This window comes from Oncorhynchus clarkii, chromosome 4 (assembly GCF_045791955.1).
Source record: "Oncorhynchus clarkii lewisi isolate Uvic-CL-2024 chromosome 4, UVic_Ocla_1.0, whole genome shotgun sequence".
NCBI lineage: Eukaryota > Metazoa > Chordata > Actinopteri > Salmoniformes > Salmonidae > Oncorhynchus > Oncorhynchus clarkii.
The window spans coordinates 23,520,300-23,532,937 of NC_092150.1; the positions used below are offsets into that span (position 1 = coordinate 23,520,300).

General features: G+C 42.1%; 1 protein-coding gene across 5 annotated transcripts in view; it reads left to right on the forward strand.

The window, feature by feature from the left end:
• Positions 1-12,638, forward strand: part of LOC139406614 (ELAV-like protein 4) — an 85,463-nt gene that overhangs the window by 10,543 nt on the left and 62,282 nt on the right. Inside the window, exon 1 of one of the 5 annotated variants that reach the window (XM_071149391.1) lies at positions 3,092-3,337. The exons of the other annotated variants lie outside the window; for them this stretch is intronic. Within the exon in view, the coding sequence (XP_071005492.1) occupies positions 3,329-3,337 (9 nt within the window). The 5' untranslated portion in view covers positions 3,092-3,328. Of the gene's footprint in view, positions 1-3,091; positions 3,338-12,638 lie in introns of those variants that run through there. 5 annotated transcript variants of the gene reach the window in all.

The window sequence follows — 12,638 nt, forward strand, 5'->3', positions numbered from 1 at the left end:
GGCGCAGGCCATGACAATTAGCCAGATTCTGGTGTCAGATTCTGGTAGCAGGCTTTCAGCAGAGGCAGGAGCCATGCCGGTGGGGCTCTATAATTGGGGCTACAGCAATCAGTGCGTCAGGTCATAGGAACTTCAGGAGGGTGGGTGAGAGAGAGTGTCAGGACCTATCCAGACAGAGACAATCAATGATATGGGCTTTACATTGCTGACTGCATCGTTGGCAATCCTCCTGGGTTAGAGCCAGTAAAGCTTTTCACTCGAAAAAGTTAAGAAATATACAAAAAACGTTCATTAATATAGCTATCATAGTCTTTAGTCAAAATACATTAGCCCGTATAAGGCTAAAGCTAAATTCCAAATTATTTTTATGCAATATTTCACAAAATCCCCCAAAACACACACAGTGTGTACGGAGAGCCAAAGCGCACGGAGGCAAACCTTCCTGCCCAGCAACTCCAGTGACTAGATCTGAAATCTCCCAGCAAGCAGCCAACCTCCCCATCTGACAACACAAGGCAGGAGAGAGCCAAATGTAACACTGCTTTAAGACCCCATTCACTTTCATCACTTTCTATTCGTTAAAAGAATGTAGGAAAATAATTTGGTAAAAGAAAGCAAGTACAGAAGAGGATATGGATCAAATGAAATCCCATTAAGGAAACTCTATTGAAGTAATTGAGGATGTTGCCCATAGATAAGAATCTTCTGCTTCCTGGAACTCTCCTTAACTGCGTACCTATTAATCCAATAGTTAAAGTTGACTGCACTCAAAAAGAAAAACGATTGTTATTCATCTGTGTTACGTTCTATTATTTACAGCCAAGAATTAAAAGCTGGTAATAAAAACATGGTACCGGAGAGAATATTAAAGTCAGTGAAGCAGAGAATTATTTCCCAAGCTTGCACAGAATGCAATGAATTCAAAAAAGGTCAAGTCAGAATAATAAAAGTGATAGAAAAAACAGGTCTGGTATTCATTGCAGGTTTCTAGACTAAGAAGCGTTGTACCAGAATGCACCCCAAACAAAAGGCAGTTGGTATCTGTCGTTGTCCCTGGCATTAAGGGGTGGAGGAAGATACCACACATTATTAATATAAAACCAGCAAACACATCCATTCGGAAAACACCCATGTCCTGTTGATTCCTAATTGAGGTTGGCGATGCTTTAGCCGTGGCTTTAACGATCATTAGTATTCCAAGCACATTGCTGTGCATGGCTTTAATACTCAGTGAGGTGGAGGGGCCAGAGGTGTAGTGGAGAGATTGGAGAGCTTCAAAACTCAGTCTCTTGCTTTTTTTATTCAATGCATGCAACTGTGGGCAAATTCTGTGCTCTGTGAAAGCTGACCAATGCACTGGTCTCTTCTCATTGTCATTGTGCTACTGTACATGTACAAATAGAAATACAGTCCAAACATATACCTTGCAGATATACTGCACTGAATGTAAAGCATGCATTCATAAAAAAAATACATACATTGTTACATCCGTACTATAGGCCCACTTTACATATTGAGAAATTAACAGCTGAGTCATTCCGAGCCAACGTCCACACCAAAAAAACTCCTGAAAATGTTTGGGGCAAATTATGGATTATTTTAACTGTGCTGCAGTGTTTTGTAGGCTGTCAAGAGCACTGTGGGACTTCCTATCAGTGCTCGTTCAGCTGGAGGTTAATGGACTTACTCAAGTTAGTCTGCCTGCCATGAGAGTCTCCTCCTAATTGAATAAAAACCAGCATGTGAACGAGAGGACCAGCTATATGTCTCTCTGTCTCTGATGTCTGGAATAAAACAATGTACTGTAATGACGCAGTGTTGAACAATGGATAAAATAGGCTTACTGCTACTAGGCACATGCTGTAACAAAACAACCACAAAGCAAAGAGTAATATATTGTGTCATGACAACTAAGTAAATTAGAGTATGCAGGTGCTCGCTCTCCTTGTCGCAGGTGCTTGCTCTCCTTGTCTCTGTGAGTCTGGGGCCAGCTAGTGTATATCTGCTTCATATGTTATGGCCTCTCTGGTCACTGCTGCTCTCTCATACCCAAAGCTATTCTAATCAAAACAGACTTGCCCCAAGGGTATGTGGCTGATAGGTTTCAAAATATATAATGTATATGAGATACTGTAAAATATGCACTGTTATTGCATCTAAAATACTGTATGAAAGATGCATTGTTATTTTAACATTGTGAAAGATCCTAACAATTGTTTTGAATTATTGCATTCTTCGAATCACACCTCTGTGTGTTGAAGGCAAAAATCGAATGCATTTATGGAGACAAAGGCAGCATTGTAGGTCAGCTGGCATTACTGATGTTTATGAGATGTGGCATGCCTTAGCTTGCGCAGGGTACAATTGAGAGGACTGCAGTATTAGGCGTATAGGTATGGGATGCTATGCATCTCTTCCTATACAGGTACAAAATACCCCCCCACCAGAGCTCTACAACCACAGCGCTGAAATGGGGTTTTGTCGGAGGATGGAGATGAGGGGCCTCGTGTTAATTATTTATGATGCTTGCGTGCAGCTGTGAAGGGGAGCACAGGTGATTGAAGCTCACAGAAAAGACAGGAGGGAGCGGGGTAGAGTGGAGAGATGGGTGATGAACATCATCACCAACATCAAAAGGGCATAGAGACTACTGCGCAATGTCGCGAAGAGGAACAATTAAGCTACTTCTCTACACAATGATGATGGTGGTATGTCTCCATCCATGTAGACTACAATACCTTGTCACACCGTATGTAGTAGTGCGAGTCGGTTTTTGGTTATCTTGCTCTATGTTACAGTTGTCAATTATATTTGTTTTCGCTGTCGATGCTGTAGTGCACAATATCAATCGCACCTTACGTTGGTAGCATCGCCCCCCGTCGTTCCCTTCTCGCTCTAGCCCTCCTCCAACACTCTCATCCACTAGCGCACCACCCCTTCCTTGCTCTATCGCAGCCAATGAGATTCTACACCCGACAGACTGAATAACCCATAAATCGGTTGTAGGAAAAATAGCTGCTTCCACTAGCTGTTTCGTTTCAGTGAAGACTTATCCTTTTAGTTTTTTAGTTTTCTTTTTTTGTGACAGTTTATTTCCTCCGACGATCCCGAAGAGAAACAACGAGATTTCCACCCACGGCTCTCAGCCTCCGACACGCGGCAAGCTCATTCATCCAGTCACACGCGCCTTATCTACCCGATTGTCCTTGGGACCACGCGCTCCCGGCACGAGGATCGACTCTTGATAGCAACCGATTTTATTTAACCACAGGAAGACTAAGCACCTGCATCTCCCCTTTCGCTTTATCCTGCTCAACCCTAAACAAGAATGGTCATGGTGAGTAGGGAACAATTTAGCCTATGCTAAGCGCATCTGTCTTATAGGCTCTGTCTAGCTTAGGTTATTAGTCGTCTACATTTTATAAACTGCTTTGTGTCACCTCCGCAGCAGTAGCTTCTAGCCAGGTGATAAACTTCGGTTTGCGTTTTAATCCGTAGCGAGCTGTCCCATTTGTTGGCGCTTTGTTGTTCATAGTCGTGATGCTCCTGTAGGTGTGTGTGTCCGTGCGTCGGTACATCTGTGTGTGAAATGTGCATTTTTGATGTGAGTATTTCATATCAGTAGCCTGTGTCTGATAAGCCAAGCCCAGCTTAGTAATTAGTAAACATGTGTGGGTGATTATGTGAATTTGTGATTATGTGGGTGAACTGCAAAATGAATTGCGTTTTGTAAATTATCTAGGTTTTAACTGGATTTTCCTTTGAATAAGCAAGATACATGCAACAAATATGAGCATGTATCAATGTATATAACTAGTGTATATTTGCAGGCTTTAACATGCATGCAGTAGTAGCACATTTATATACATAGTGCTGTTCAGGCATCCTGTAGTGCCTGAGGGTAGAATCCAGGGGCATAGGCACGGGTGGGCCTGTGTGGAGCGCCGGCCCACCCACTGGGGAGGCAGGCCCATCCAATCAGATTGAGCAACAAAAAAATATCAATATATTTTTTGCACTACTTGTCAGTGTTCCCAGCAGGACATCATTTGTAGTTTTACCTAATCACAGTACTTGACTTGGGCAGGAACTGAGTCCCGGCACCTCAAATGTTCTTCTGCTCGAGTTCCTGCACCTCCTATAGAATATTATCTCAAAAGAATTGAGCAGCTCCTGCACCTAAATATAAATGGTACCTTCACCTAAAATGAGTAACGGCATCTATACTGAACAGAAATATAAATGGTACCTTCACCTAAAATGAGTAACGGCACCTATACTGAACAGAAATATAAATGCAACATGTAAAGTGTTGGTCCCATGCTTCATCAGCTGAAATAAAATATATCAGAAATGTTCCTTATGCACAAAAGTGTATTTCTCTCAAATTTTGTGCACAAATTTGTTTACATCCCTTTTAGTGAGCATTTCTCCTTTGCCAAGATAATCTATCTACCTGACAGGTGTGACTTATCAAGAAGCTGATTTAACAGCATGTTCATTACACATTACATTACACCTTGTGCTGGGGACAATAAAAGACCCCTCTAAAATGTGCAGTTTTGCCACACAAACACAATGCCACAGATGTCTCAAGTTTTGAGGGAGCGTGAAATTAGCATGCTGACTGCAGGATTGTCCACCAGAGCTGTCGCCAGAAAATGGAATGTTAATTTCTTTACCATAAGATGCCTCCAACATTGTTTTGAGAGAATTCGGCCTTACGTCCAACCGGCCTCACAACATCAGACCACTTGTAACCACGTCAGCCCAGGAACTCCACATCCGACTTCTTCACCTGCAGGATCGTCTGAGACCAGCCACCCAGACAGCTAATGAAACTGAGGAGTATTTCTGTCCGTAATTAAGCCCTTTTGTGGGGAAAAACTCATTCTGATTGGCAGGTCCTGGCTCCCAAGTGGGTGAGCCTATGCCCTCCCAGGCCCTCCCATGGCTGCACCCCTGCCCAGTCATGTGAAACACATAGATTTGGGGCTAATTTATTTATTTCAATTGACTGATTTCCTTATTTGAACTGTAACGCAGTAAAACATTTGAAATTGTTGCATGTTGTGTTTATATTTTTGTTCAGTATATTTCAGTCCAAGTTAAACACTGGCCTGAACATGCATACAACATCAGATAGAATTCATAGCAAGCAGTAGGTAGGAGGTGGGAAAAGCCAGCCGCACCAATGTGTTGGAGGAAACACCGTACACCCAGCGACCGTGTCAGCACACATTGCAACCGGCCCGCCACAGGAGTCACTAGTGCATGATGGGACAAGAACATCCCTGCCGGCCAAACCCTTGCCTAACCCGGACGACGCTGGGCCAAATGTGCGCCGCCCCATGGGTCTCCCAGTCGCGGCTGGCTGCGACAGAACCTGGACTCGAACCAGGATCTCTAGTGACACAGCGCCACTCGGGAGGCCCCTTGTTTTGCCCATTCAAACATTCAATTGAACAGTAACTGAATGCCTCGAATGCCTGTCTGCCTGCTTTATATAGCAAGCCGCGGGTGTAGGAGTAAACCATTTTTGTGAATGAAGTGCTGTACCTATTAAACTGTGTGTATATTGACAATAATAGCTATCACTGTGCAGGCTAGGCTACAGTGTGTAGGCTTGGGGCGGCAGGGTAGCCTAGTGGTTAGAGCGTTGGACTAGTAACTGGAAGGTTACTAGTCCAACGACAAGGTACAAATCTGTCGTTCTGCCACTGAACAGGCAGTTAACCCACTGTTCCTAGGCCGTCATTGAAAATAAGAATTTGTTCTTAACTGACTTGCCTGGTAAAATAAAAAATAAAATAAAAAACTCACCGCTAGCTAAGACAGACGAGCCAGCTTGGCTCGCAAAAACTTAATGGCCAAACAAAGCTCTGTTAAAAAAATCTCAAGAGACCGTGTATAGAAGAGGATGTTGGAGCATTTGCCACCAGTCCAGGGCCACCAGTCCCCCTCTATATCAGTCATTGCTGCTTGCTGCTGGTGATTCTCTGATCCACCTCTATGCAGATGACACCATTCTGTATACTTCTGTCCCTTCTTTGGATACTGCGTTAACTAACCTCCAGACGAGTTTCAATGCCATACAACTCTCCTTCAGTGGCCTCCAACTGCTCTTAAATACAAGCAAAACTAAATGCATGCTCTTCAACCGATCGCTGCCCACACCTGCCCGCCCGTCCAGCATCACTACTCTGGACGGTTCTGACTTAGAATATGCGGACAGCTACAAATACCTAGTTGTCTGGTTAGACTGTAAACTCTCCTTCCAGACTCACATTAAGCATCTCCAATCCAAAATTAAATCTAGAATCGGCTTCCTATTTCGCAACAAAGCATCCGTCACTCATGCTGCCAAACATACCCAAGTAAAACTGACTATCCTACCGACCCTTGACTTCGGCGATGTCATTTACAAAATAGCCTCCAGCACTCTACTCAGCAAATTGGATGCAGTCTATCACAGTGCCATCTGTTTAGTCACCAAAGCCCCATACACTACCCACCACTGTGACCTGTATGCTCTCGTTGGCTGGCCCTCGCTTCATAAGTCATTGCTAGGTAAAGCCCTGCCTTATCTCAGCTCACTGGTCACCATAGCAGCACCCACCCACAGCACGCGCTCCAGCAGGTATATTTCACTGATCACCCCCAAAGCCAATTCCTCCTTCGGCCACCTTTCCTTCCAATTCTCTGCTGCCAATGACTGGAACGAACTGCAAAAATCACTGAAGCTGGAGACTCATATCTCCCTCACTAGCTTTAAGCACCAGCTGTCAGAGCAGCTCACAGATCACTGCACCTGTACATAGCCAATCTGTAAATAGCCCATCCAACTACCTCATCACCATATTGTTATTTATTTGATTTATTTTGCTCCTTTGCACCCCAGTACCGCTACTTGCACACTCATCTTCTGCACATCTATCACCCCAGTGTTTAATTTGCCATACTGTAATAATTTCGCCACTATGGACTATTTATTGCCTCACTCCCCTTATCCTACCTCATTTGCACACATTGTATATAGACTTTCTATATTGTATTATTGACTGTATGTTTGTTTATTCCATGTGTAACTCTGTGTTGTTGTTTGTGTCGCACTGCTTTGCTTTATCTTGGCCAGGTCGCAGTTGTAAATGAGAACTTGTTCTCAACTAGCCTACCTGGTTAAATAAAAGTGAAATAAAAATAAATTAAATTAAATTAATTTCACTGATCTAATCGAGGGCCTTAAAGACAGTTTCAGTACATTCAGAGACAATGATCAGCACTGCAACACTGTTTTTATTCAACACTTTTAGAAATCATGAAAAACGCTTTTCGACTCGCACTCTCTCCCACCCTCCGATGAGATGTCACCATCAGTCCAGTGAAATAAAAAAAAACGAGTTATTTCAATTTATGCTCTGATGTACCTCATAAGTAATTGGCTACAACAACTGACCCATTGCCAGTGTTATCATGTAGCCTAGCTTGAGACTCGAGTTTTGAAATATAAAGGACTACGTTATTTATAATAAGGGGTAGGACTACATTGAGAAAAACAGACCTCTCTTATTATATATGAAAATAGGAAAATGCATGAAACAATAGTTATTTCCCATCCCTTTTGGATTAATTGGAAATATAACTTTACCCTGTGTTGCCCGCCCATTCACTATAGTTAGGCCCTATATTCTATGGATAATGTAGTTGATATCACACAATATATTGTAGGAGCACTTGATCTTCCGCACCCAGCAGAGAATTGCACTCGGCTTGCATTTGGACTCATTAAGTGATCTCGACTAAGACAGGTTGGTGACCAATGTTCTTGTCTATATAGGCTGTGGATGCCTAATTGTGATCATTACTGTTATATTAGGGCATTATGTTCTAGTCTTATATTCTATTAATAAAATAAAATACAAAAATGGTTTATTTTGTGTAGGTCTATGTGAGTCGCATGTTGAATACAAGAGTTGTGGATTTACGTAGGCCTACACGACTATTTGATCAATAATGCGAAATCACAAGTTAATGTTTTTTTGTGTGCAGTCAATTACAGTAAGGTATAGGGTAGGCTATGCTTTTTTGACCATTTAATGATGATTTGAGTGCCCAAATTTTGTCCCGCCTACATTTTTTCTGGTCCTGCCTTCAACGGAATCCTGCTTGCGCCACTGGCACAATCACTCTTTGCACTCAACCAAGCAAAGATCTTAGCAGTGATTGATTTCTTTGCTGGTATCAAAAAGCTTTTCTTTGTACCAAAAAGCTTTTCATTGCCAAGCGCTCCTTGAATCGGCGAGGTTGCCAGAGTGAAGATGTTAACTTTGTGGAGGAGAGTGCTGGACAGACAGACGCAGGAGCCAGTGAGAAAGCTGCAGCACACCCTTCCAGAGAGAGGGGAGCTCTGACCTCATAGATGAGGAGGAGACAGGGGAGGGGACTGCAGCCCAAAGCTCACGCTGAAGCCTTTTGCATTCTCACCCAGCGTCTCTGGAAGAAGGGAATGCCTGCTTTCACAAGCCGCCTACTGTCTGACCACCACTAAGAGAGAAAGAAAGAAAAAGAGAGCTCCAAGTCAGGGTGAAATTTGCTCAGGCGCTGGGGAGAGAAAACGTCTGCCGGCTCACAAATGGAGTGGAATGGGTTTAAAATGGTAAGGAGGCTGCAGCCTGCCAGCCGCTCATTGTGCCCTTGCATCCATCCGACAGCCTGCAGCAGTAGCAGTAGCACCATGCCTCACTCAGTGTGCCTTCCTTCCCTAACAGTTAATGGGGTGTTGTTCATCCAGTTTTGGGAAAAGGCGATGGGTATCGGTTTGCACAAGTCTTATATAACTGTTCATGTTACCTGCACACAGCAAATGTACAGTACATTGTGTGGTTTTAAGTATGATATTTTGCTTGCATTAAATCTCTTTATCATGTTGTGCATTGTAAATAGTAGATAATACTTGGTATATTTATGTATCTATACAAAGCATTATAGTGCACATTTTGGTCGGTTTTATTTTTGTAATGTTTGACAGTGTATGTGATGTAGGACTACAGTCGTGAGCTTGCATTTGTGAATTTGTAGTGTATCAGAGAAATAGAGTGTGTGAGTGGCTCTGTAATGCGCATGCCTGCACTGGTGTACATTTGCCTTCACTTGGACAGGTTTTCGCCTGTGTCTCCTCTGCTTCTGCCTCTGATGCTTCTGGTAGCGCTTGTCTGTGCTGCATGGTGGATGTGTTTGTTTGTGTGTCCATTGTTGACAAAAGGCTCAGAGTGACTGCCCCCCCAGGCTGTTCCTCAACTGGTTGGAGGCAGTGCCTGCCAGGGACTCAGTTTAATTCCCATCCATCCAAAACAACATGGCAGGGCTGACTAACTTTTTTAAACCTATCTTTCTACATACACAAAGAGGCTGTCTTCCCTAATCTCTAAATTCCCGTATCCATATCAAACGTTCTCTTATTGTATGCTGTTAATAATAAGTTTCATAAAATGTTAAAATGGCATTATACTGATTTTAAAATGTTGTCCCTGTCATAAAGGGAATTTGCCAGCTCCTGTATTAGCATCTTGAATGTGGGAAGCATTATTCATTTTTGGAAGTGAATATTTGATTGTTTGTGTGTGGGCTATTCATTCCCGTGCAATCAAAATGCTAATTGAAAAGAACGCAATTCCCAACCATGGTGACAGTGATAGCATCCTGTCTCCCTAACTGTTCGCTGTAGCGTATTGATGGAGGGACATGCCAGTAACTCAGTGCTAAAGGAGGCGGAGGCGTTGGGAGGGAGAGAAGGAAGGATAGAGAGAGACAGGAGGAGATATCCAGTGTTTATGGTGTGGAACTGAGCATGCTCCTTGTTGAGCAGCACCCTACTGTCTGTCACTGGGGCTCAAGCCCTGGGCAGTGTCACCACAGTCAGAGCTAGACTACTACTGCCCTCCAGCAGAGCTGCAACACCCACGGTGCAGCACTGTTCAGCACCAAGCTTATATATCAATGCTAATGAGTCGAGTTGATCAGATTAATATGAAGTAGGGTTTTGTGAGCAGGTGGGTGGCATGGCACAGAGGGGTGTAGGCAGTGCTCAAATTGAGCGGGTATGCCTTGTTAGGGAGAAAAACGTTTAAAAAGCTATATATAACGGCGCGTTACGATAGAAACAAGCTGTACGTTCCACGAGAAAGACGCGACTCCGATGCACATTTTTTATTTGTCTCCATGGCATTATGAGGCTGAGTTACGACCTTCTAAAGAAAATAAACAATTAAAATAATACTTTGGAAGTGGTACGTGCCATTTGGAGGGTTCGGGGAGTGGAACATCAGCTATATGAAAGATACGACTTGGAAATGAGACAAATGAGCTCAACAGGACTTTATTCTGAGTTAGGCAACCACCATCTCAATTAGTTCACGTGGCATACAGGAATTTATAGACACATTCATGAACATCCAATTCTCATTCCTACAGAAGTTATCTAATGTGTGACTGACTCTGTTGCTATCAATTGAAAATATTTGTAACTAACATGATTAAATTACATGTTTGACATATTTGTTAGTGAAATAACATTTGTGAAAATAGTCTAAGCTTTATTTTCCCTATCCATATTATATTAAATATAATATGTAATTATAATTAAATAGCCTACGCAAAAGATGTCATGAGTCATGTTACACTATGTAGAATTGCAGGAAATTAGCTTCAAAACAACAAACAATCTCTAGGGCCCTGAATTAAACAAAACCCACTTTTGGTAGTATATTTAACGTATCTCAGTGAACAATAATAAAAACAAATAGGCCCAAATACAGAATCCGTTCAGTATTTTTGCCTCCAACCTTGACCAACTCACATTTTCCACATATCTGTTGAACTTATTTCGTCTTTCACAATAGCTAATATAAGTCAGTAGAACAATTCTCATTCCTTACAATTGGCAAAAATACAGGGTAATAATTAGTGTGCTTTTGTCAGCAAGAACACTAATGTTATTCTCTGTATGTCTTCTATTATTCCATTTCTTCCGTTTTGCCAGTGCAACTGCTTGTTTTATGTCTTGAACAGTGTTGTAAGTCATAAAAATGAGAAAATACTATTGAAATGCATTAAATATCTGGTTTTGTGCTTTTAGTGCTTCAAACCAAGTCGTCAAGTTTTGAATGTTGTGATCTGTGATTTAATTTGATCTTAATTCCACCCTGCTCTTAGGCTTGCTTTTGCCGAAGCCCCCCCATACATAGCATACCCCTTGTTAACTTTGCTGACCTCCCATTGGGATAACTGGGGTAGAGAGGTGAGAAAAGAGCTGTGGGGAGTGTGATCCTGAAGGTGGGAGAGTTTGCGCTTGACTGTACGGTGCTAACACACACAGTGGCGTGTCAACAGGGCTCTCAGATTCTGAGTGAGAGAGAGGGTAAAGAATATTTTATAAAATCAGGTTGTGTTCTCTTTGGTTAGGTGTCCATTGTTGTGAAGAGAAGTCATTATAAAACTGACCTGTATTGCCTCAAGTTCAGTCAAAGATAGGATCAAGGCGAGGCAAGGTCCACCTGGAAGAAATAATGATTTATACCTTAATCAAGTCATGGTTGAAGGAAATATACGTGTGGGTGTTAGAAGAGTATTAAAGCTTGTAGAGGGTCAGCCGAACAACAGTGAAGATGATTTGTGGTGATTAAATTAGCTTCTCTTGCTCCGCCTTAGAATCTGTGCTCTTGAGAATACTGTACGACAATTAAACATGAACAGGCAAAGTTCAACTCGCTGAGTGCTGTTTCCATCTATCCAATCAGGTATTAAATATAATGGTTACCATTGTTACATGTGTAAAACAAATATTTGAAAGGATTACATGATAGTTACATGATAAACAGTAAATAACAAACTGCTAAACCATTTCCAATATCTGTTTTGTCATGGCTGTCTGCTAGTTCATGTATTTCTTTTCTCCTATGCTTTGCTGATGCAGTTGTTCATAGAGCTAAGATCCAGTAAAACTGACAAGTGTACAGATGTAGATGGACATTGCAAATTAAAGCCAGACCCCTTTTCTGCAGTCAAAGGACCAAATCGCCCTCTAGTGGCCTCATGGGTGGTATGTTATTCATATTTTTCATAATATCATAGTTAATCAACATTATTTTAAAACAACAGCCGAATTGCCGGTGTTTCTTTGTCAATTGGTTATGTTTCAGTCTTCTGTGATGTATATTAAGTGTAATATTTGGATGCAAACTCAAAATTGAATACATTTCAACTCTATATCCGACATGGTACAGGAGTCTTCTTTTTTTAAGCCCATAACTGTGTGTGTGAGGTGTATACTTTTGTTTCAAAGTGGGCTGTTTAAGACTACCAATAAACACTCTGTGTGACCATGAGTTAGCCCACTGCAGTAAAAGGTTACTATTTGTCAAATTAAGAGAGGAGTGAGGCTGACTGAAACGGACAGTGGAATACTTCTCCGTTACTCCACAGGGCAGTTTCTTTCTACCCATCTGTAGTCAATACATGATATCAATGTTCAGTACCATGCCTATCATAGAGGCATCTAACCATTAATTACAGTAATATAACTGACCCCATGCCTCGCCCTACATAGCAACTGAATCATACCGTAGAAACGTTGAATAGCC